The 24,846-nt window shown below is 37.4% G+C and overlaps 2 protein-coding genes across 6 annotated transcripts in view; both read right to left on the minus strand.

Moving 5' to 3' along the window:
• The window catches only part of TCAIM (T cell activation inhibitor, mitochondrial), a 37,807-nt gene extending 34,838 nt beyond the window's left edge, over window positions 1-2,969 (minus strand). For 2 of the 5 annotated variants that reach the window (XR_014297378.1, XM_082664726.1), the window contains exon 1: window positions 2,661-2,827. Coding sequence is in view for 2 of the 5 variants with exons in the window: in XM_082664726.1 (XP_082520852.1) it covers window positions 2,661-2,751 (91 nt within the window). In the remaining 3 variants the exon portion in view is untranslated. Of the gene's footprint in view, window positions 1-2,622; window positions 2,828-2,851 lie in introns of those variants that run through there. The other 3 variants (XM_082664727.1, XM_082664725.1, XM_082664728.1) reach the window with 3 other exon arrangements.
• Window positions 2,970-4,957: 1,988 nt separating this feature from the next.
• The window catches only part of TOPAZ1 (testis and ovary specific TOPAZ 1), a gene marked incomplete at its 5' end in the record, with an annotated part of 66,892 nt that continues 47,003 nt past the window's right edge, over window positions 4,958-24,846 (minus strand). The window contains 7 exons of the mRNA XM_082663509.1: window positions 4,958-5,416; window positions 8,856-9,039; window positions 13,639-13,842; window positions 15,435-15,599; window positions 20,929-21,094; window positions 23,526-23,626; window positions 24,330-24,504. Of these exons, the coding sequence (XP_082519635.1) occupies window positions 5,197-5,416; window positions 8,856-9,039; window positions 13,639-13,842; window positions 15,435-15,599; window positions 20,929-21,094; window positions 23,526-23,626; window positions 24,330-24,504 (1,215 nt within the window). The 3' untranslated portion in view covers window positions 4,958-5,196. The remainder of the gene's footprint in view (window positions 5,417-8,855; window positions 9,040-13,638; window positions 13,843-15,434; window positions 15,600-20,928; window positions 21,095-23,525; window positions 23,627-24,329; window positions 24,505-24,846) is intronic.

Below are 24,846 nucleotides of genomic sequence, written 5' to 3' on the forward strand. Positions count from 1 at the left end.
CAATGCTTCTAGCATACAAAATTAAACAATGAAAAGGAATAGAGCAGGCACGTGTTGTTCATTCAGTATTTAAGACAGGCCCCTGGCCCTGGGAAATCTGTCCAGTGACGGCCCTGGACTGTGATTCCAATCTAGCTCAAGAAGAAAACAGCCCCTCATCTTCACACACAATGACATTTCATTTTTAATATTAGTAAGAAAATTTATGCCACTTAACTGCAAAGATGCTAATAAATGAGCTAAAACTTGGGTAAGAAACAAGGAATAATACTCGAGGGGCATATGATCAACCAAGAATATGAATGGGCAAGAGATGAAAATAATATGCAGCCAAGTTCTAACCATCATCCTTTTCAGCATAAAATGATCTTATAAGAAGCCTTGAAAAGTCAGAAGTACTGAACTAAGTAGGCCTAGAACTTAGGCCTACCATTGCAACAATGATGTAACCTGTTTTAATGGTCTGTTGCAGCAGCATTTTAGAAGTTCATGAAATCACAAGGTCTCCATCTGATGTGCAATGTAGGTGATCCAAGTCATACTCTACTCCCCATTTTCCAAAGCAAGACATCAAAACAAATAAAACACTGAAAAGGAACTGTCATGATCACTGATTTGAAACAGAAGTTAAAGCACACTAAAAAGACAATAAAATTTTTGGAAGTTGATTTAGAAAAGACTGGCTGTCTCCAATTTGATTCACAAAGAATTTGAGAGGCAGGCAGCCAAGTTACACTGTTTAGAAATGTACATATCTAAACATCTATAAATAAGAATTGTTAGGAGGGATTTCCCTGGCAGTCCAGTGGTTAGGACTCGGTGCTTCCACTGCAGAGGGCGTGGGTTCCATCCCTGGTTGGGGAACTAAGATACTACAAGCCATGTGGCCAGGCCACAAAAAAAAAAAAAAAAAAAAAGAATTGTTAGGAAAAGCTGATTTAGCAATTCATCTTAAGAGTTACTTCAGAATTAGTCTCCAAAGAGTCACTCACAGCAAAGTTGCAAAAATTAGGGATTGTATCCTCAGTGACTTTCAAACATGGAGCATAAAGTATGTTATGCAGAGAATTATAGAGCATGTTTTAGAAGTGATTCTGTCAAAAATAATCAAAGCCAAAAAAAAAAAAAGTTTCTGTATTTAAAAGTCCGGGTCTTCAGTTGTCCAGAAAAATAATTCATTCATTGTTCACTCTGTAATCATAGGGTATAATTAAACTTAGTACTGAGCAATGACTAAAAAAAGGACATTAATACTTGGAAGAGTGACAAGAGATTCTCCCAATGAAAATAAAATGTTCTCAAATACAAGTCTGAACATTAAATCATGGTTTCTAGATTTAGAAAGAACTTAAAAAAAATTAGGCTACTATAGGTTAAGAGTTAGGTATTTTCTGCCTGCTTTTTTGGTGAGTTGCCTATTTCCTAAAAAGGTTCACACTGCAGTAAAGAGAATTCGAATCTAGACTTGTGCTGCCTAATAAGGGAGCCCCTAGCACATGTGGCTACTGTGAACTGACACGTGTTTTAAGTGTAAAGTACCCATTGGATTTTAAAGATTTAGTATGAAGAAAATGCAAAGTATCCCATTAATAATTTTTTATCCTGATTAGATGTTGAAATGATAATTTATTAATTTCACTTGTTACTTTTTGCTTTTTTTAAAAGCAAAACACGACCTGGTCTTTTGTGATTTACTACCAGAAAAATTTAAATTACATCTGTGGCTCATATTGTATTTCTGTTGGATGGCGCTGATCTAGGCCAATTCAAGGCAAATTTAAGTGAACATGACACTGTCAGGGAAAGCTCAGTAACTGTGGCGCACGGCCTGTTGCTCCGCAGCATGTGGGATCTTCCCGGACGAGGGCTCGAAACCATGTCCCCTGAATTGGCTGGCGGATTCTTAACCACTGCGCCACCAGGTAAGTCCTGTGCTGTTTAAAGTGAGGCATTAAATCTTCTAGGCAGTTTCATATCAAATTGGGTAGAAAGAGATATCTAAATTGGTGGAAAAGCCAAATTATGGGTAGTCTAAGAAGTTTAAATTACATTCGATAGAAACCACGTTTGCCACACAGAGGTCCTAGTAACTTATTTGAACAGTTAATATCCTCAGGCTACTCTCATTTAAACTGTGACTTTCCTTAGTAACTATCTTGTAAGGTTTTAAAAAGTAGTTTGTTCTATCAAGGAGAGATAAAAGCAGGCAATATTTCACTGCTCTTCGGTTTAACACTTCTTAGGGAAGGGAAAAAGCAGGAAGCCCTTTAGATAAATTAATAAATTGCAGCAAAGCAAAGTATCAAGGGTTTTTAAGCTTCCTTAAAAAGCTTCCTTTGCTATGAGATTTGAATCATAACCATATCCTAGGATAAGTCAAAGACTTCGGGGAAATGTAATAGTCGGAAACAAAACCTAAATCGTCTCAGGTTTCTCATTTCAAAACAAGTTAAAACAGATACTATGCGGGCACTCCGATCCCGGCACTGCCTGGGTTCAAAAGTTAGCACGTCGAGCTAAGGCGACTCTGATCTCTGCCCACCCCGACCCCCACCCCCACCCCCGCTTCTGCCCCGAGCAGCCTGAAAGCACAAATGGAGCCCCTCCCGTCCTGCTCCTTACAGTTCTGGCAAGGGTCCGCCGCGAGGGCTTCCTCCTACCTGCTCCACCTCCCACCAGGTACCAGGAGGAAGGACGGTCGAACCTCTCGCAGGGCTCTGCAAGGGTGCGCTGGGCCAGGCAGGAGCGCATGCGCACCGGGGCGCCAGCCCGGCCAACGAGCGCGCGCCGCCGGGCCGGAGCTCCCGCCCGCTCTCGCCCCACCTGACGACAGGCTCTGACAGGCTCCTACCCGCGGTGCTGAGTCCCCACCCGAGAAATCTCAGCTGGGCGCGTACTGCTCCACCCGTCCGTCGGCGCCTGCCGCAGAGGCTTGCTCGAGAGGAGTCCGGGCTCTGGGTCGGGCCGCAGGTCGCGCTCTCATTGGCTGAAGCGTGCCAGGCCTTCCTCTCTGGGGCGCCTGCGCACAGCCCCAGGACGCGGCTTAAAAGCCTAGCGGTTCTCAGCCCCACCCTGACGTCAGCAACTAGGTGATCGCCAGCTTTCTCGCAGCGTGGAAGCTCCCGTCCCTCCGTCTTCTTACGGTCCGGCCCGGAGCGGGCTCTGCGCACTCAGCTGAAAGCTTTAGAAGGCGCGAATGAGCGCTAAGGGATAGGAAGGACTAGGCGGGAGGGGGTCGGAAAATGACTGGGCGGCAGGTGGCCGGGCCTGGACCGAGGGTTGGTGGGGAGGGCAAGGAAAGAAGGACGACCGAGCGTGCGCATGCGCCGGCCCGCTTTCCGCGCCAGCCAGCTTTCCTCGCCAGCCAGCTTTCCTCCCCGGCCCGGGTCCCCCAACCCCCGGCGCCTGGGAGGGGAAGAGGCTGGCTTGGCGGATCAGTCCGTAGAGCGTTCGGAGCTGACGCCTTAGAACGACTCTCGCTTGAGACCTCCAGGTTTTAAAGGTCTTACTGAGTATAGCCTTTGGCTTTCTTTACATAAATACAGCTAATTAAAACTATTTTCTCCGGTTTGTATTTTCCTTTTGACTTTGGCCCTTAAGGAATTCTCCACTATCAGCTTGGGGTTTCTACTGTTAGCTGTATTTCGCTTCTATGACTGGTTATTCCCATAAACTGCCACAGATGGAATAAGACAAATACAATAACCGCTCTTTCCCTACCTTTTGGCACCGTTGACCGAGGTGGGGGAAAAAAAAACAACCCCAAACCAAAAAATACCCCCAGAATACCAAAAAACAAAACAAACAAAACAACCAACCTCCCTTTGTTCCAGCCCTAAGGGTTCTTGACTTATCATTCATTAGAAACCATCTGGTCAATTTGTGGTTCGTTCCATCCAATCCCATTTTTCCTAAAAGCTTAATTGATCATCTTTCGCATCTTCATCCTTTCAAATACATCCTTGCCACCAGCATAATGTTATAATTGCCCACTTACCGTTCTTCACTTGTCCTCAAAGGCACTTCAAACTGATGGTGGTAATCTCCGAACCCAATTTATTTCTTAGGTGCTGAATTTCAGTAATGGCAGTTAGTCACCCAATTTGTTCATACTAGAGAACTGGGCCTCTTTTTTATTTTTTATTATTTTTTGGGGGGGGCCTCTTTCTTGATGTCTACTTATGCCTTACTTCCCATATCCCATTCATGAGAGTATTCATTCCACATTTTATCATAGTAAGGCATTCTGCTAAGCGCTAGGTTTTAACTTTTTTATTCTTGTGAGGTTATAGACTTATTCCAGTGATGCTGCCATTACCATATTTTGGGAACCCCTTTAAGAAATACTTTCAGTCTCCTTAGTTACCACTTACTCTTTTATTACTCCCCTTACTCAGACATTTTCTCTAAATGATTTAAATTATGGTTTAAAGTATCAAATCTAAAGTATCAAATTAAGGATTGAGGATGGCCACCTTGGAGAATGACTGCTACAGATTCTGCAGATGGGTTCAGAAAAGAAGCTTAAACTTCCCAAGGTGGCTTGAAAAGTACAAGTCTTGTTTGGATAGGTTCTGGTATATTTGTTTAAAATACTGATTTCTTTAGTCATACCTAATGTAATGTACATAAATTACAAATTTTCAAGATACATATAGTATTTTAAGATACACTAAAGGAAAACTTTAGAGAATAATTTAAAATTTCTGGTATAACTCAGAAGGTACTCTGGAATTTTAGTGTTTGAGTCATTTTCCAGTATTATTTGACTATTCTATTTTACAAATGTACAATAGGCTTTAGAGACTGGACTGAGTGCTCACCAAATCTACTTCATAACCCTAAAGGTTGTTCTGAAAGCTCCAGACACCTGCTTGAATATTTTCCCCTTTATGTCTCCCTCTTATTAAATGCTGCACAATACTCAGTTTGTGATTTGTCATTGTTTGGATTTCAGAATAAATTGGGATTCACCATATTAGGTTTACCTAAATTAAAGAGATGTCAAAAAGTAATCTGAAAAATCATTTGCAGTATGGGTAAAACTGTTATAAATTGCATACCTCAAAATTTTTAGTGTTTGAAAGCTACTGACGTACTATAAATCAATAAAGAGCAAAAGCTGAATATAGTGAAAACTGTCTTTATTTTCATCAATGATTACTTGAACTTAAAAAAAAAAAAAGCCTTTAATAACTAATGGTTACTGAAAAGCCAAACCTTTCCAGCCCACTTCATATTCTCTTTCAACCATTTCAGGGCAGAACAATGTTCCAAACTATAAACCTGTTCCTTATTAACATTGACGGTCATGTGCTTAATGAAGAGCTTTGGATCTGATATACGAGCAGCCATAATTAATCTTTCCACTGCAGCTTGATAATCATCCTTGCTCCAAGATTTGTTTTCTTCACATCTACAAAGTGAACACCTCACAAAGTCAGAAACTCTAAAAAGAAGCTATATAGTTTCTTCAAAAGATAGTAATTTACATTTATTGGTTCTAAGCTATGACAGTCCCCGCGTCCCCTGCATCTGCAGGCGGACTCTCAACCACTGCGCCACCAGGGAAGCCCCTTTTTACTCTAACAGTGGCTTTCAAACTTGTTTGACCATGACACACAGTAATAAAGACATTTTATATTGTGACCCAATATATACCTGCATACATAAAAACTGAAAAGTTTCACAAAACAAGACTTACCCTTATGACCCTATTTTCTATTATTTCATTTTTTAAAATAAAATGGTTGCAACCCCCTAAACTGATTTCACTACACAAATGGGCCACAACCCGCAGTTTGGAAACACTGATCTAGAACACAACTAATAACCTCTCTCTTTGTATTTTCAAATTAACAACTGTATAATTATTCATTATAATTCATAAAAGAATAGTAAATTTAATCGAGTTTGGAGTTACTAACATTCATGTGTTTTACCTTGATATGGCTATTTTAAATTATAAGCATATACTTAATTTGTAGCTCACATCTGGTAACAGAAATTGTAGCTGTATGCCTTTATACTAAATTTTTATAGTATAATATTATATATTATATAGTATATATATACTATAATATAGTATATTATAGTATACTATAATATTTATAGTATATTCATATCTGAATAACTTTCTACTAAGTTATTTTCAGTCCTGATTTAAGGTACTTCACTAAAGTGCTGGAATTTTAAAATAACTTTTCTAACAGTCACAAAATTTCATAAAACTCATACCTTATGGCTATTTCTCCTATGAGATAGGGAGTAAGAAGTATATAAAATAGAGATGTAGCTGTTACTAGGCATCACTTTTTCTCTGTGTTCACTGCATCTTGCTCTGGGCACCTATAAGGCTCAGCAGCAAGGCCCGAGTATGAGCCTACCTGTGTTAGCACAACAGTGTGGTCTACAGAGTGGTGGGAGTAAGGACTTCCACTTTGAACAGGAATCAGTGATCACAGAGAGCAAAGATTGGTCAGGCCGCTTCTAGTACATTCTGGCTTAGGATTGGTGCCTGAAATCTGGTAGACTGGGCATACACCAACTATATGCAGTTTCTGAAAGTCTTAAGATGAATAAAAACTCTCTCAGAGGTTAATGTAACAAAGCAGGGCTTGGTATGATAACAGTAATGGAGAAAACAATATTGGTTAGGACAAAATAGAAGATCCAGGCATGTCACTAGTTATGTGCTGGCATCACAAATACCCCACAAACTCAATAATGAATAAACAGACTGCATATTTGGGGAATGGAAAGTTATGAGAAAACCAAACCCTCATTAGGATAGTGGAGAGCCCAAATGCCTCACGCAACTGTAGTGCATAGTTGTAAACAGAAGGCCCTCAGGAAAATTAACAAAATTAACAAATTTTGTTAATTTTTTAAACCCACTAAAATTAACAAAAAAGCTAATTTTAGTGGGTTTAAAAAAAAAAGGTGGACCTAAAATAAATTCTCCTCCCCTTAAGTGTAGGCTGGATTGAATGACTTGTTTATCTCCAATAAATAGAGCAGAAATGATGCACAACTTTGGACACTAGATTGTTAGATATCAATTTTCATGGTCCCTTGCATTTCTGGAAGTTCTGAGAGCAGAGACACTGATTACCCCTTGTTCCAGATTTCAAGGATGTTTAATATAGTGGACAACCTTGAAAGACAAAGATAGTTTCTCCTTCAGGAGCAAAAGACAGGTTTGCTTACAGCCTTACAAGGTGGAGATAGCGTTTCCATCTGAAGAGCAAGGGACAGGTATGTTTATTACCCATTGTAAAAGATTAGGGTTCCTAAGTTCAGGATTCCTCTCATGTAATGGAACCCACTGCATGTGCAGGTATCCATCTGGGCCCAAGTGTGGAACCTGGGAGCAAGAGGAAGAGATACAAATATGCAGATAACCATGCTGCTTGCTGTGCCACGAGTAATAAAGTCCTGTCTCCAACCCAGGAGGTCTTGTGTCTTATGCCAGGATCCGTGAAACTATGGCAGGCTGACTTACAGCCTGCAAATGGGGTGGAATCTCAGAGCCTTCACAGTTCTTGATGTAAGATCACAAAAGGCACTGCAGCTTCCTCCTTGTGTTCTCTCTCCTGGATCACTCACTCTGAGAGAAGTTAGCTGTTGTGTCATGAAGACACTTAAGGAACCTATGGAGGGGCCCATGTGGTGAGGAGCTGAGGCTTCCTGCCAACAGGCATGAGTGAGCCAGCTGGGAAACGGATCCTCCGGCCGCAGTGAAGCCATCAAGTAGGTGACTGCAGGTCCTGACCACATCCTGAGTCCAGTGACATGAGAGACCCCTAGCCACAACCATCTGGCTAAGCTACTCTAAAATTCCTGACCCACAGAAACTAAGAAAATACTTGCTATTTTAAACCACTAAGCTTTGGGATAACTTATACACTGTAATAGATAACTAACAGAATATTCAGTCTGAGGATCTGGTTTCTAACACCAGTAAACTGAAGCAAAATTCTTGTTAAGAAACGCCAAAACAGGAGTCCCATGAGATCCTTATATTACAAGTTTCCTAGATAAAGCTGACAAGAAATTGGAGTGGTGTAAAACTAAATTCTGGGATTTTGAACAAAATTATCTGAAGGGATGCCACTCTGGTCCAACAGCTACATTATAATATTTATGCATTTATAACAACATTTTAAAATATTGAAACTAGGCTGATGGCTTTATTTTGAACAGGATTCTTGACTGAACCTAATAAATTATCATATATTTCCCTTTTAGACCTGGTTCTTAGATCTTTTGTGTTGACCAAAAAGATAACTTTTAGGTACCTAACTAAAAACCACCAGTACACGAGAAAGGTCCACACCTAAAAAACACCCATCTCGGGCTTCCCTGGTGGCGCAGTGGTTGAGAGTCCGCCTGCAGATGCAGGGGACGCGGGTTTGTGCCCCAGTCCGGGAGGATCCCACATGCCGCGGAGCGGCTGGGCCCGTGAGCCATGGCCGCTGAGCCTGCGCGTCCAGAGTCTGTGCTCCGCAACAGGAGAGGCCGCAACAGTGAAAGGCCCGCGTACCACAAAAAAAAAAAAAAAAAAGACCCATCTCTTTGAACACCTAAACAAGATCTTTGAAGTTGTTAAAATGTTTACTGAAAGGTACTAACTTGTTTGGATTTCAACCTCAAATACGTCAAATCCTTTCTCAGTATAAATGCTACCAAAGTTTGCCAATACACACATGCACAAGTATATGAATATATAAATATGCAGTATATAAATATATAACTGTTTATATATATACAAACAAATAAAACATTTACATCCTAGGGCAAGTGTAGGGACATGATCTGCTTTCAGGATGCAGTCAGAAGTTATTTCAACCAACCTTTTTAAAACTATCTGCAGCATCTGTGTAGAAGTTCCAGGACTCTGAATACTACTAGCATTAGATACCATGAAGATTTCAATAGCTAAAAGCATTTCAATCTCAGACAAATAGGAAGGAATCAGTAGAAGTTTTCGGTATAAATTTCCCTCCAATGGTGGGTAGCAACCCAATGAAAGAGCACCTGAAAGTCAAGTAACAGATCAAACTTTACTAAAACCCCGGTAGGTGAAAACCTAGACTTACAAAATATCCACAGGTGATAATTACTTTTGTTTCAGAATAATTCTTCACATTCAAAGCAGATTTATTGCATAAATTATATGGTAGTGAGCTTATCCTAGTACAACTGAGATCATTCTTTGTAAAATGGTTTTGAAACATTAAACATGAAGTGAGAAATTACAAAAAAAACAAACCCTGAAAAAGAATTTTTGAGCCTCATTGTAGCAAATGTCCATTTATTTTAAGCCATAGTCAACACAACATAATTTCAGAATAACTAAAAAACCAGAATAGCTACTTGGGCTTTGTTTTAATGGGATCTGGGTCTAATAGCAACTACATACAGTTATTATGTATATAATATTATATATAATTATATATATAACTACATATCTTGAATTATGAATCCAAAATGAAGAAAATAGAAATTATAATTTGAAGATTTTACTTTCTATCACACAGTTTTATAGTATTTTTGAGTGTACTTATTTATAGTGCTGCTAAAGTTTGTGCAATAAATATTTGCTGTTCCTACAAATGTTTGGCATTGTGCTAAACACTAGATATAAAAATGAGTAAGATACATTTCCATCATGTAGGTGCTCAGTGTGTTGTTCTCCAATTCATGTTCTAAAAATTTTGCTTTTCCAAAGAACAGATTCAACTTAAACTGTTTAGGTGCTTATTACAGGTGACATACAGGGAAATCTCCTATACATCAGTCCAGGACATCCAAATTGTATATAGGCAATATTATATTGTTGTCTTTTACTGAAACCAATTTAAATCTGTGTGTAAAATTTGTTTAAAATGTTTTATTAAGTTAAATTTCTTCAATAAATCTTTCTAATATGGATGATGATGACTAATCTTTGAGGACCTACTATACGCCAGGTACCTGAGCTAAACACACAGGTTTTATCTAATTTTAACCTGACAGTTTACTACCTTTGCAATTAGGTACAACAACTCCCATATTATAGATGGGGGGGGGGCTTTGGGTAAGCGCCCTGGCCTTCTGACTCCAGATTTTGGAATCTTAACCACTAGGAAGTCCCGCCTTCCTAGATCACTGCCAGGACCAACAAACTATTGACTCGTTAACATTCCTAAATATTGGTAGGTATAATTTACATGCACACCTGTTTTACTTCTGAGCAGAAGAGGAAAACAAAAGCCAACAAACTAAGTAGAAATTTACTAATATTATCTTTTACCCTAAAATCAAACATGAAAAGAAAAATACTCCTATTTGGTTTTAGCGGGGGAAAGTAAGGAAAAAATATACTAATAACATCTTCCCTTCCCGACTTTTCAGTTCTGACAGAAAAGCCGTATTTTTAGGACTAGGTAAGCACATCAGGAGCATCAGGAAGGCAATTCTGCTGTCCCTGGACAATTTCCTTCTGGTTAGTTAGGGAACACAAGCAAAGCCATCAAGAAAGTAAAAGATAACTCCTGGAATAGAAAAAAAATTGAATTCATATATCTGACATGGGACTTGTATGTAGAGTGCATGTATACATATATGAATAGTATGTATTTATATGTACCCACACACATACTTCACACACTCAACAAGGAAAAACAAGAAAAACGCCTCAATTTAAAAAAGTACAAAGAAAAAAATAGGCAGAGGATTGAATAGACATTTCTCTACAAAGATATACAAATGGCTAATAAGCACGTGAAAAGATGCTCAACATCATTAGTCATTAGGAAGATGCAAATCAAAACCTCAGTGAAGTATCACTTTATATCTACTAGGAAGGCTAAAATAAAAGACTCAGCAAGGATGTGAAGAAACTAGAAATTCCATACATGGCTTGGTGGGAATATAAATGTAAAACAGATAGCTTCTTTGGAAAACAGTTTGGCAGTTCCTCAAAATGCCAGACATAGATATACCATACGAGCCACCAATTCTGCTCCAAAGAGAAATGAAAACCATACATCCACACAAAAACCTGCATGTGAATGTTCAGAGCAGTGTTACTTATAATAGTCAGAAAGTGCAAACAAAGCAAATGTCCATTAATTGATGGATGGACAAATTCCGTACAATGGAGTATTATTCAGTAATTAGAAAGGAAAGAAATAATGATATAGGCTAATGATATGGATCTTGAAAACATTGAAACCTTGAGAACATTATGTTAAGTAAAAGAAGCCAGTCACAAAAAACTACAAATTGAATGATTCCATTTATGTGAAATGCCCAGAACAGGCAAATCCATAGAGATAGATTAATTGTTGCCTAGGACTGGGTCGGGTGGGAAACATACATGGAATGGGGAGTGAATATAAATGTGTTCAGGGTTTCTTTTTCTAGAGGTGTTGAAGATGTTCTAAAATTAGATTGTGGTGCACAACTCTGTGAATAAAATAAAAATAAATGCACTGTAGGGACTTCCTTCGTGGTCCAGTGGTTAAGAATCCACCTGTCAATGCAGGGGACACGAGTTTGAGCCCTGGTCCGGGAAGATCCCACGTGACATGGAGCAACTAAGCCCGTGTGCCACAACTACTGAGCCTGCACTTTAGAGCCCATGAGCCGCAACTACTGAGTCTGTGTACCACAACTACTGAAGCCTGTGTGTCTAGAGCCTGTGCTCCGCAACAAGAGAAGCTACCACAATGAGAAGCCCACGCACCTCAACCAAGAGTAGCCCCCAGTCACTGCAACTAGAGAAAGCCCGCGTGCAGCAATGAAGACACAGCACAACCAAAAATAAACAAACAAATAAAAATGCACTGTACACTTCACCTGTGTAAAGTTTATGGTATGTGAAATTATCTCAATAAAGCTGTAAAAAATATTAAAGAAAAAAGCAAAACAAAGGCACTGGTACTACAGCCTTAACAGTGCCTTGATGAAAACTTAACTGTAAGCTCAGAATCAAATATGTACTACTAGATGTGATTATAAGGCATGGAAAGGCTTTCCTAGCATGTGTTAACCTGTGTGTGAAGACAGATCCAAAGAGAGTTCCACTGATATTTTAAATGTCAACACTGTCAGGAAATGAGATGTCCTGAAGACTGATCAGTGACTATAAATTACTCACTTCATTTTATAACCCAGGCACATTAAAAACAAAACAAAACAAAAATACTCTTTACCCTATAACCTCACTTGCATAAGTTAAAGCCATTGAATTGTACATGTTTAAATGGGTGAACTGTGTGGTATTTGAATTATAGCTCAATAAAGCTGTCAACTGAAAATTTTTTAAATGATTAAGTTTAGCTGTTTTAATACAAAATTTTATTTTCAACTGAAAAACAGAAAGATTCATAGAAATCTCATTTATGTGTTTCCAAGTTAACACGTTATTCCTGCGGCACATAAATGCCTTCTGATGGCATTTTTCCCAAATTGCACAATTATTTGAAAAAAATACCTCATTAACATCAATTCTAAAAACTAAAATCAAGAAGTTATAGCAAATAGTACATATATACTTTGTGGTGTGATTTCTAGCAGTCTGCAGGGAAATAGTATAAGTAGTTGAAACATAACCACAAAATTGAAATGAGGTGTTATGAACAAATAATTCCACCTTGCCTCTAAATTTCTGATCATCCTTTTATAAAAATTCTGCTTTCAAAAGGTTTTATTGTAACCTACAATAAGAAATACATTTTACATAATGCCCTAGCACACATATAAGAATACATGTAACTGAAATAAAAATTTGATCAAATAATATGTTATTTTAATACCTGTAATGCACACTAATAGTTTCTTTCCCATTTCACTGGGAAAAAAAAGTTACCACTTGCTGAACTGATCACAGCTGGGAACATTGAAAACACTTCCAAGTTCAGAGAGGTTTTTGTTGGTGTAAGATGGCTGGGATGTTTGACACATTTGGCACAGTGGTGACACAGAGTAGGTACTCAAATGTTTGTCATATAGTTGATAGTGGTAGAAATGGAAATTTAAGACAAATTACTGCATGAAGGCAGAAAAGAATTCCTTTCTAGATCTAGATTCTACACAGAATTGTTTTCTAATTAAAATACTTGCAAGGAGATTGGGACTAGAGAAGATATTCATTTTCTAGGCTTACTTGTTAGAGAGGAACAGTTGTAAACATTACTAGGAGCCATGTGAAAAACTGTTATATATCATGTTGCGTTGTAACGACGCCCTCTGTACTTCCTATGTGCCTGTTATAACATATTCTAACCAAAAAGATCAGGGATATACCAGGGATAAATATGTATTCCTTAAGCTTCATTCTACCAATTGGTTTACTCCTATATATTTATAAAATATGCCAAACTGGTTCAAATTCTGTCATTTATTTCCTTTTCATATCCTCCCGTGGACATGCCAATATAGAAAGAAATAAAAATACAGCAATTAGAAATGAGAAATAACATGTTTCAAAAGAGCACAAATCTATGTAGACCACTATTTTTAAATGTGTATCAACTGCTCTTTTTACATATTTAATGCCCCGCCATGAATATTATACATAGATTTCAGGTTAGAAAATCAAATTCAAAACCAATATATCAAAATTTAAAATTTTAAAATGTAACTTACTTTTGTAGTGGGCTCTGGCTTTGAGCCATAAACAACTTCTTCCTAAAGAAGTAATTAATCTTCTAAGAAAGGAAAAATCAATAGGGATGCTCTTTGAAATCATGAATTCTGCTACGGAGGATGATATACCAAGACTGTTGCTTTCTATACAGGCATCTAGAAGTTTATTAAAAAGAAGGCTATACTGTGAGACCTCCACAGTTTCTGAAAAGAAAAAAATCATTGATATAGTGAAACTTATCTATCTTCTCTCAAACTTCTCTCTTACTCCTTTCCCCTCTGCTCTCCTTGGCCCCTTCCTACCTGCTGTAAGAGTCAGAGTCACCAAAATGCAATCATCTTACATACTAAGTTAACAAAGAAACAAAAAATTCAACAAAAGCAAAACGGTTCATTCACTTTGTAATGCAGAATGTGGAAGGGATATGATTTCAGAGGCTACATTAACACCTCTGTCCATGGTCCTCAAGTGTGACTGCATCTGCACGGTTCTGTTTGCATTCTATCTACAGTGCAGACCTCAGACTTGTTTTTCCCACGACTAAAAATAAATCATCCACTCATAAATATTCACTCTAAAATTTAAAAAAAAAGCAAACCTCCTTTCTTGGGTATGTCTACTCCTTTCTGCTTTTCACTCAGAAGAAAGTGAAGTCACCTTGGATACTTCCAACTCTTTTATCCCCTATATTCAGTCAGGTGGGTCTATGACCTAGACTCTAGGTCTTTATCACTTTAGGGCTTTTTAGTGGTCTAGGCCTTATCAGGAAATTTATCTCCTCACCTTTAGTCTCTTTCTAAACATTACCACCAGAGGCACTTTCCGAAAATACCAACTCCATTATGTAACACCCTGGCGCCAAAACTCTAGTGACCCCTTACTACACATGGAGAAGAAAATTCCTTTAGCCTGCCATTCAAGGTCTTCCAAAATCTGGCACAACTATCTGTTTGATCTCACTATTATACTTTGTTTCATTATCACGATAATTGTATATCAAAAGCCAGTTCTACAGCAGCCATTGTACCAGGGATACCACGATAAAGAAAACAATTGCCTTTAAGGAGCTTACTATCTAGAGGGAGAATCAGATAAGAATGTTAATGACAAAACAGTATCTCAGTGGAATACATGGGAAAATGGAGAGTGATAAAGCACTGAGGGGAGGCCTTCAAGTTAACGTTTTCATTAAACATTAACCCACCACTCTGAACCCATTGCCCAGCTCATTCCTGACCCAAAGCTTTTGCTGTTTCCCTTCACAGGGACTCTCTCTTGCTGCCGACATATGACTTGCAAGCATTCAAGAGCACTGCCTGTCATTGCCCACACAGGCATTCTCTTTCTTTGAACCCATCATCTGCTTAATTTCCTCCATTTATTCCATGTTTTCCTATGTTCCAAGGTAATGGAAACTATGTCCTCTGTTTGTTAAGTGATAAAAGAAAAGGTATTCTTTATTATGCCAATGCAAAAAATTATTTTAAGGCACAGTATAAAGCTTGCTGGGGTCACTTAACATTGATTGCTGATGACTTGACAGAGGTTAGAAAAGGAATGATGAAATGCTCCTTGTAGGAACTGCTGATAAAAGATAAGCATCTCTGGTTTTTTTTTTTTTTTTTTTTAAACCATCAGGAAAGCATATTCTATTGGCAGAGAACACATTTTACAAAAAACATCATTAAAAATAAATGCTGGAATATAAAATTCAACCAAAACAGGTGGAGAACTGTTTCTTATTAAATACCAGATGGGCCAGAGATAATTAAGCTAGACTTTTTAAAAAACATACCTTGAGAATTTTGAAAACCTGGTAGATTTTGCAAAACTTCAAATGTCTGTCTGTAAAGACTCTTTGCTAAAATTTCTTGTGCAATTGTACAGAGCAGATTATGCCGATTGAGCACATCCAGTCTATCACAAGGCCACAGTGGTGTATTGATGACCCACTCTGACTCTTACAAAAAGAAAAAGTACAAGTACTTTACACCATGAAAATTACATTTAACAGTATAATCATAACAAATGTTTTTAAGTATCTTTTGGAGAAAGTGGAAAAACTTAAATATGTGTACTCAGAAAGATAACCATAGCTCAAATTTATTAGAAACAACTTATATAGTGATGATCATCATCCTAAGAAGATGCAACTAATGACCATTTTGTTATTTTTACCTTTTTACTAATTCTTCGTTTTTCTAAATGTACCAATCAGTTATTGATTCTGAAGTTAATGATTATTTTTATATGACAAAATGTTCAGATTATAATGAGTATACATTATAAGGTAAAATATTGTTTGTGTAGACAAATTAAACAATTTTACAGTAAAGAATACATAATTTAATTAGTTTTGGTATTCTTGGGGAGCAGCTTTCCCCCACAATATCTGCCTATTCAAAAATTTTTAAATAAAATACTTGCTATGTACAGAGGAATATCTAACATATGGAAGTTACAAAAGTATAATAATAAAGTAATAAAAAGAATCCTTAGGTACCCATCACACAGCTTAAAGAAAAGAGAATATTACCTATAATGCTGAAGTTCCTTAATTTCTGCCCTGATTTTCACATTGAGAAAAACAATGGAAGACTGTAGTATAGAACACGGAGGTGTTAACATGTTAGAAATGCCAGCATTTTACCATTTACCTAATTCCCTCAATCATTTACACATAATGAGACACATAATGAAACGTTGTCATGTAACATTCAAATCACATTCCTGTGTTCTTTTTCAACTGGAGTAAGAGCAGGAGTCAATCCTTTTCTTTTGGGGCCTTCCCAGCACAGTAAATACAGAAAGTATTAAAGAAAGATTTGACAATTCAAGTATACAATGCCACATAAAGTCTTAAGTATCGAGTAGAAAACTTTAAAGCAGGAGCTTGTTTTTAAATTACTAGAGCTCCCTTGACTGGTTGACTTGATTTATACTACCTACGAGGCAGTGTTTTACAAATATTAGTGCTTTACAATTATTAACTCATTTAGACAGATACCTTCATTAATTTACTTCTCAATTGATTAAATCAATAATGATGAGAAATGCTAATATTAAAAAACAGACCAAGAATGTGAACTGGTAATTCACGAAAGAATAAGTACAAATAGAAATAAAAAGAAAAATAGTTCAATTTTCTAATAAGCAATTAAATGCAAAACAAACCAGTGAATATCACTTTTATCCTGTCAAACTAACAGAGATAGGAAAAATAACAATGAATTTGGCAAGGGTGTTTGCTTCATAATATGCATCTTGAAATGCTGGCAAGATGACTATAATTAGTTCAACACTTCTAAAGGTGTAGAGTACGTCTGTATTCTATTCACAGAGGTAACACCTGGAATGGAATGCTCAGAATAGCCAGATTAGGGCTTGCATAAACTGAAGTGCGCCAGTCTGTCTGGTAACTAAAAAACAGAAAATTGGGCACTAACATCTGGACTGTTTATGTGCACCTGTGATCCCTAACAGGACAATGACTGTATAGACAATACCTATGCAATTGTTCTCTAAGGATTTTCTCACAAAGGGAGGCTTTCTAATTAACTCAAAATAACTTGCTGCAAATCTGAATGGCAACAAGGGCAAATTTGCCAACATTTATCAAAAAGCTTTAAACTGCCCTTACCTTTACCCAGCAATTCCATCAGAATTTATCCTAAGGGCATAATTAAGATTTAGCAGGGATGTTTAGTAGGGATTTTGTTTATCATAGAAATTTAAAAACCAGCTAGTTCAAGAAAAGTGGACTCATGGACATACCTATGTATCTATGTTTATTTGTTTGTAAGATGGAAAACTATGCAGCCCATTAAGTGATGTTGTAGAGGAATATTCCCTTTCACAGAAAGACTGTTGCCTGATGAAAATGAAAGGTACTAAAGAGTCTGTATAGTAACACTATAGTGTTATTTATAACACTGGGTGGCTGGCCGAATAAGGATTTTTTTTTTTTTTTTTTTTTTTGCTGTACGCGGGCCTCTCACTGTTGTGGCCTCTCCCGTTGCGGAGCACAGGCTCCGGACGCGCAGGCTCAGCGGCCATGGCTCACGGACCCAGCCGCTCCGCGGCATGTGGGATCCTCCCGGACCGGGGCACGAACGCGTGTCCCCTGCATCGGCAGGCGGACTCTCAACCACTGCGCCACCAGGGAAGCCCCGAATAAGGATTTTTTGTCATCAGTTTTGCTTATCCACCCCTTCTTATTTCTCTAGAGAAATTTCTCTGTATTTCATTATAGAGAAATAAGAAGGGGTGGATAAGCAAAACATATTATTAAATCGTAATAACCATGTATTACTTATATAAAAGCAATAAAAGTTATTTTAAAAATTCAAGAGCAGTTTCTCAATAAATAGCATATACAAATTTTTTTTTTTACAAAATTTGTATTCTAGAAAGTTAAGACATTTATTCTTCAGCCGCCAAACCTTAATTATAAAATTATAGTTTTAAGGTTTTTTTTTAATGCTGGTAAGGGTATATAAGGCAAGGTAGGAATTTGTTGTTCATTTGCCAGGATACAAGGTACCAATACTGAAAAAGAGTTTAAAATGTGAAAGTGAAAATGTGTAAGGCCCAAACAATAGAGCAGGGGTCCCCAATCCATGGGCTGCGGACCGGTACTGGGCCGCACAGCAGGAGGTGAGCGCGGACAAGCGAGCAAAGCTTCATCTGCCGCTCCCCATTGTTGGCATTACCATTCCCCCACCCCCGACCCCGCCCCCCCGCCGTGGAAAAACTGTCTACCACGAAACCGGTCCCTGGTGCCAAAAAGGTTGGGGACTGCTGCATAATGGCTGCCACCCATTAAATAAAAATGTGGGCTTCCCTGGTGGCGCAGTGGTTGAGAGTCCGCCTGCTGATGCAGGGAACACGGGTTCGTGCCCTGGTCCGGGAAGATCCCACATGCTGCGGAGCGGCTGGGCCCGTGAGCCATGGCCGCTGAGCCTGCACGTCCGGAGCCTGTGCTCCGCAACGGGAGAGGCCACAACAGTGAGGGTCCCGCGTACCGCAAAAAAAAAAAAAAAAAAAAATGTATAAAATATTCTACATTACTCAAATATGAGTAAGTGTATGTAAACCCCTTCTTTAAAAAGTTTAGTAGGTAATAAATGCACATATTTTTAAAAGGAAAAAATATAAAAAAATATGTAACAAGTTAATATGCCTCTCATCCCTGTCCTCCAAGCAGTCAATTCTTCTTCCCAGAAGCACCCACTATTACTAGTTTCTTGTGCATCCTTCTGCAAGTATTTTAAGGGTATAAAGCAAGTATGTATGTATCCATTTTATTTTTTTACAGAAGTGGTAGCATACTGTGTACACCGTTCAGCACATTCCTTTTTTCACTTGGTGGTAAATCCTGGAGATCATTCCAATGAGTATTTGCAGCTCTACGTCGTTCTATTCCATCATATGGCTGTCACACAGTTTCACTAACTGGTACACCCTTAACAGACACTTAAGTTATCTGGAATTCTTTGTTATCATTGTTGATGGTTTAAAAAAGAGATTCCATATAACTTACAGTGCATACCCCTGTATACAGATATAAATGTGTTTGTAGGACAAATTCCTAGAAATGGAGTTAATAGATTAAAGGAAATATGCATTACTAAATTTTGACAGATATTTTGTCAAAAAGCCCCTAAAGACAATATATGTGAAGGCTCATTTCTCTATACCCTCACGAAAAGCATATCACAAAACTTTAATCTTTGCTGGTCTGACAGGTGTTTAGGATTTTAATGTTTATTTCTCTTAATACAAGTGAGTATTACTCTCACTTATTACAAGTGAGATCAAGCCATTTGTATTTCCTTTCTTGAGAGTGGCCTGTTCACTGCAGAACCTTTGAAGAACCAAAAAATTCTGGGGACAACTTAACATACTTCTGTGGGCCCTTTTTTTTCAAAGAAATAAAATTTTACTTATGAAAAATGACTCAATTGGAATGGTCACTGCAAAAGAAAATCCTGTGTTTGTAACTGATAGAATTTTAAAAGATAATCTCAAAATTTAAACAACAAAATTATAAAAATTTAAAATCTCCATAGACTACTCCACACCCCTCCCACAAACCCTCCCCCAGTCTCTAGTTTGAGATAGACTAGTTTTGCCAGAAACTTTTAGGCAGAAGATCATCCAGGCCCATTTTTACCAACTATTTTACCCTTTCCATTTCTTGCCACATTTTTTCTTTCTCACAGAGCTTGTGAGCTCTGGCTTGCATTTTGCTGCTTCCTATTTTTATGCACATTCTATTTTGTATTTGTATTTCGTGTGGTATCTTTCTATTTTGATTAATCTTCCCGTCCTAGGAAAACTCACTGGTTACATTTGTTAAGTTGAAGAAAACCTTTTCCAACAAGCTTTTGATCACGAAGTCTAATCACAACCTCTATATTCCATAAACCCTCAGCAGTGAACAAATACGGTATTTTATGTATATATGAATATGTATGCATGCTAGTTTTGTGTGTTAGTGTAAAAGTTTTCTATTTTATTTACTTGTGAGTTTATTCCATCTTCCACCTAAACTGAGATTCTCGAAGTTTCTTCATTCTTATCTATCTCATTTTATCAAATAAAATCTGCTTGATGGTCCAAGTAGCCAAAGCTACATTAGATGCTGTGCTACTACTGTGCTCTCTAAATTTTATTTACCTCATGCCAAACTAACCTTAGTTGCTTCTGCTGGCTTAATTTCATCGCAATTTCTATTAGATGATTTGACTTACTAGGGGAAATAATCTTTACTGTCTTGGTTTGGAGCCATGGTTGTCGGCACATGCAAAGATAGAGTTATGCAGACTGCAATCAGGATTTCCCTGTCTCAGCAGCTGAAGCTTGGGCTCTGAAGCTGGACTGTCTGGGATTAAATCCGGCCTCCACTCCTTACTTGTTATGTCATTTTGGGCAAGCTGCTTACTGTCTCTGACAACATTTTCTTATCAATAATATGGGGATTGTAATAATTCCAAACTCATAGGGTTTCTATGAAGATTAATTGAGATAATCAGGTAAAGCATCTATACAGTGCTTAGGCCAAAGAAAGAACTAACTTTTCAGCAAAGGTTCACACAGTTTCTTCTTTAAAGCTAGGTTACCATTCTCCTTTCATTTTATATAACAACCTTTCCTACCCGCATGATCACTAGGGGTTTAGACCAAATTATCACCCACAATTCAGTATCAACTTGAGGTAACTACAAAACCAAGAATTTATAACAAGCTTAACAAATTATTTCATGCTGGCATATATCAGAACTTACCCCTTAACACCCAAATGGCGCCATCTAGGCTTCCACTTTTTAGAAAAATTTCTGCTGCAATATTCACAATTTGACATCTCGGTGCTAACTTCTCAGGCCCTGTAAGTCCTTTTAAACTTGTAAAATGTATTTTTAATTCATATAGTTTATCTAAGACCTTCCTTCCCTAGAGTTAAAAAAAAAAGACAAAAAAACCCACTGAGTATCAATCATTAAGAGTATTATAGAGGTACAAAGTCACTGATAATTATATAGAAATCAATTATGCAATTTGAATAATTCTAGACTGATGGTTGTCAAACTGCTCTAAGACTCCCTAAGCCCTTTCCTGCTCAGCCACAAAGATGGAAAGGGAAGGTGAGCAAGCAGGGCTTTGTCTCATTAACCACGCCCACCACTGGGCCCCCTTTAATCGGTTCTCCTTTCATCTGTTTTATTCACTGAGCCTCTAAAGATTTCATTTGGCAAAAGGATTTCATGCCTTAATGTGGAAAGCTATCCATCCTATGTTTTTGCTCTTCTTCTGTTGATCACCCTGAGATCCAGGACGGAAAGTCAATGAAAAGATTATTTCATATGAAATTTAGATAAAGAATGATAGAAAATGATAGAAAAAAAAAGGGGGGATAAAATTGTTGTCTGAAAATTGTTTTTTTGAGTCAATAGGCTAATTATTTCACATTGTCTACATAAAGGCTGTCTCTAGGGTGGACATCAGAAATTGGACATGTGTTATTATTTTATACCAAGGTCAGCAAAATTTTTCCATTAAAAGCCAGACAGTAAATGCTTTAGGCTTTGCAGGTCACATTTGGTCAGCTGCATATTCTTTTTGGTTATTTTTAAATTTCTAAATCTTTAAAAATGTAAAAAACATTCTTAGCTCATGAGCTGTATAAAAACAGGCTGTGGGCCAGATCTGGCTTTTGGTTTTCAGACTCTTGTTTTATATTATATTACATGCTATTTTGAGTCAGATGCATATTATGATGTCAAAGTACTTTCAATCTGACTGTATAAATGAGTGCATTTTTCAAGGGATACCTTAAGTTTAATTTCAATGGTTTTACTTTTATGTTCAAAATGGAATGTTTCATTAAAAAATTCATGCTAAGTAAGATAATAAAATACTCATTCTAAATAAGATAGTTGACATTTAAAATTAAAATACAGGCATTGGGACTTCCCTGGTGGTACAGTGGTTAAGACTCCGTGCTTCCACTGCAGGGGGCACGGGTTCAATCCATGGTCTGGGAACTAAGATCCCACATGCCGCGCAGCACGGCCAGGAAAAAGAAAAGAAAAGAAAAGGGCACAAATTCACCAACTGCTTATATCCTAAATAAAAATAACCAAATAAAGGGGACTTCCCTGGCGGTCCAGTAGTTAAGACTTCGCCTTTCAATGCAGGGGGTGCGGGTTGGATTCCTGGTTGGGGAGATAAGACCCCACATGCCTCATGGCCAAAAAAACAAAATAAAACAGAAGCAATATTGTAACAAATTCAATAAAGACTTTTAAAATGTTCCATATCAAAAATAAATCTTTAAAAAGAAACCAAATAAAATTAAAACATACTCTAAAATTTCAGCAAAATCAGTCTGAGTTTTAAAAAAGGGTCTTCTAACTAGGTAGTCCTCAAATTCTCAAGCATTAAATACCCAAGAAATTAATGCTATGATAGACTTTAAGCTAGAATGTGAGAGCGGAGCCAAGGTACATTTTGCCCATCCCAGGCCTACCACACAATAAGTGCTAAACCGCTTAGAAGACGTTGGAGACTGGAGACCTTCTGTACAATGATTATTTAAAAATTATTTTCTTTTAAAAAAATTCATGAATTTTGTATGTGTACCTGAGTGACCATGTCCTTAAATATTATTTCAATTGTGAAATAACCTCTTTATAAAAAGAAGGAAGGAATAAAATATACATTTTAATAGTTGATTCAATAGTAACCCCACTCTCAACCACCTTACTCTCCATCCCTCAGCACTTCTCCCTATTTTGGATTTTTCTGTCCTTTACTTTACTTAACTTTATTGAATCTATAACTCCACCACCACCTCAGGGAAATCTAAACAATGATAGCACAATATGGTCTAGAATCACTACACCACTTCTATGGTGAGCTAAGCCTCAAAGGTAGACATGAAGATATATGGTATACAGTATTCCAGAGCATCCTAAGAAGTGATTTTAAAAGAGTTCTGTTAATTGTTAGCATCTCGGGTTCATCTTAAGAGAGAGCTTCCAAAATTATAATACTACCAATACTCAAGAGCTGGCAAGATAAATTCTGAATTGAAAGGTGCTTCAAATAAATACGATATTTAGCACAGCTTCCTAAGTGTTCCTTATACTGAGATTCTTCATAGTAGTCATAGATATTCTTCTCATGCCATCTCCTTTCCGTATTTGCCTAATATACCACCTAATAATTCACTTATTGTGTAAGTTTCAATTTGCCACCCGTAATGATTATTAGCACATTTTTAGCAAATTATTAGCAAATTTTCAGGGTTAACCTATATTCTGCTCAAAAATTTTAAACTAACACTCTATATACCAAGCCAAAATAAAATTTAGTGAAGTACCTTGGACCACTGCAACAGCTTGTGGTAGAAGTACATAGCACTGATTCCAATTCTTCCCAGCAAAGTTTTATCTACTTCACTGTTTTGTGGATCTTTGCTAACTGAAACACAAAGTAGGTATATGGAAGAAAGTGAAACAGTCCCTTAGAATGATGGAAAAGGCAAATTTAATATGGAATTAGTGATATTACCACAAAGACCAGGTATCAGCAAACTATAGCCCATGGGCCAAATCTGGCCTGTGGCCTGTTTTTGTACAGCCTGTTGAGATTCTAAGAATGGTTTTTATTTTTAAAGGGTTGTTTGAAAAGAAAACCGTGTGACACAGATTATATACTGTGCGTGCAAGGCCTAAAATCTGGTCCTTTACAGTTTGCCGACCCTGACAGAGAATATAGCAGTGAAGAGCTGATGTAAAAAGAAAGGTCTCAAAAATATACGAATTTTGTTGACGTGGCAATAGTGAAGATAGTAACAACTTAATGATTCAAAAATTCAGATGCTCCACTACAATTTCTAAGTAATAGTTTTACCAATCTGAATGAAAAGAAAAATAAGAACATGAAACATCTGATATTCTATTGACCTTTTATCATTATAATCTAATTTAACAATAAATAGATGGAAAAATTTATAAAAACAAGGAAAAGTATCTAAAAACTGCAGTGTTGACTTATCTCCAACATGGAGACTATTAAGAGCTTTATATGTTATGAACATTGTACCAGTCAATCCATCAATCAATAATAAAGAACACTGTATCACCCTAACACAGAATACTCAGACAAAAACAGTGACATTTACTTGTTTCAGCGAATTCACAAAATGGAACACCTGGTCTCTCTTCTTTACAGTCTTTTGTCAGTGTTTCAGCAATACAAGCACAAAATCTCTGGAAATCTGCAAATTTTTCACAGCCCAGTTTTATGTTAATGTATAAATTTCCCAATTTGGTCCAGTCACCTTTTTCTTTATAATGCTATGAGAATTATTAAAAACAAAACAAAAAATGCAAGTTGTCATTTATGCAAACATATTATGGGGTAGGCACATGCAGGCATCAGATATACAGAAATTAATAAGACAATCTCTGCAAACCTTATAAACTTACTGACAAGTGTTACAACAGCAGTAACATGTTACTGTACAATTTGCTTTTCTGTCCATAGCAATGCCTCAATAAGTTCCAGATGTCAACATACACTTGTTTTAATTATCTAGCTCCTAATGTACTTAATGATGTCACCCTCAAACCTGAACTACACAGTGGAGATAGATTTAAGGAAAACAGATGATTAGCAGCATGATTTGAGCTACTTCC

This window comes from Grampus griseus (assembly GCF_964374135.1).
Source record: "Grampus griseus genome assembly, chromosome: 10".
Taxonomy (NCBI): Eukaryota; Metazoa; Chordata; class Mammalia; order Artiodactyla; family Delphinidae; genus Grampus; species Grampus griseus.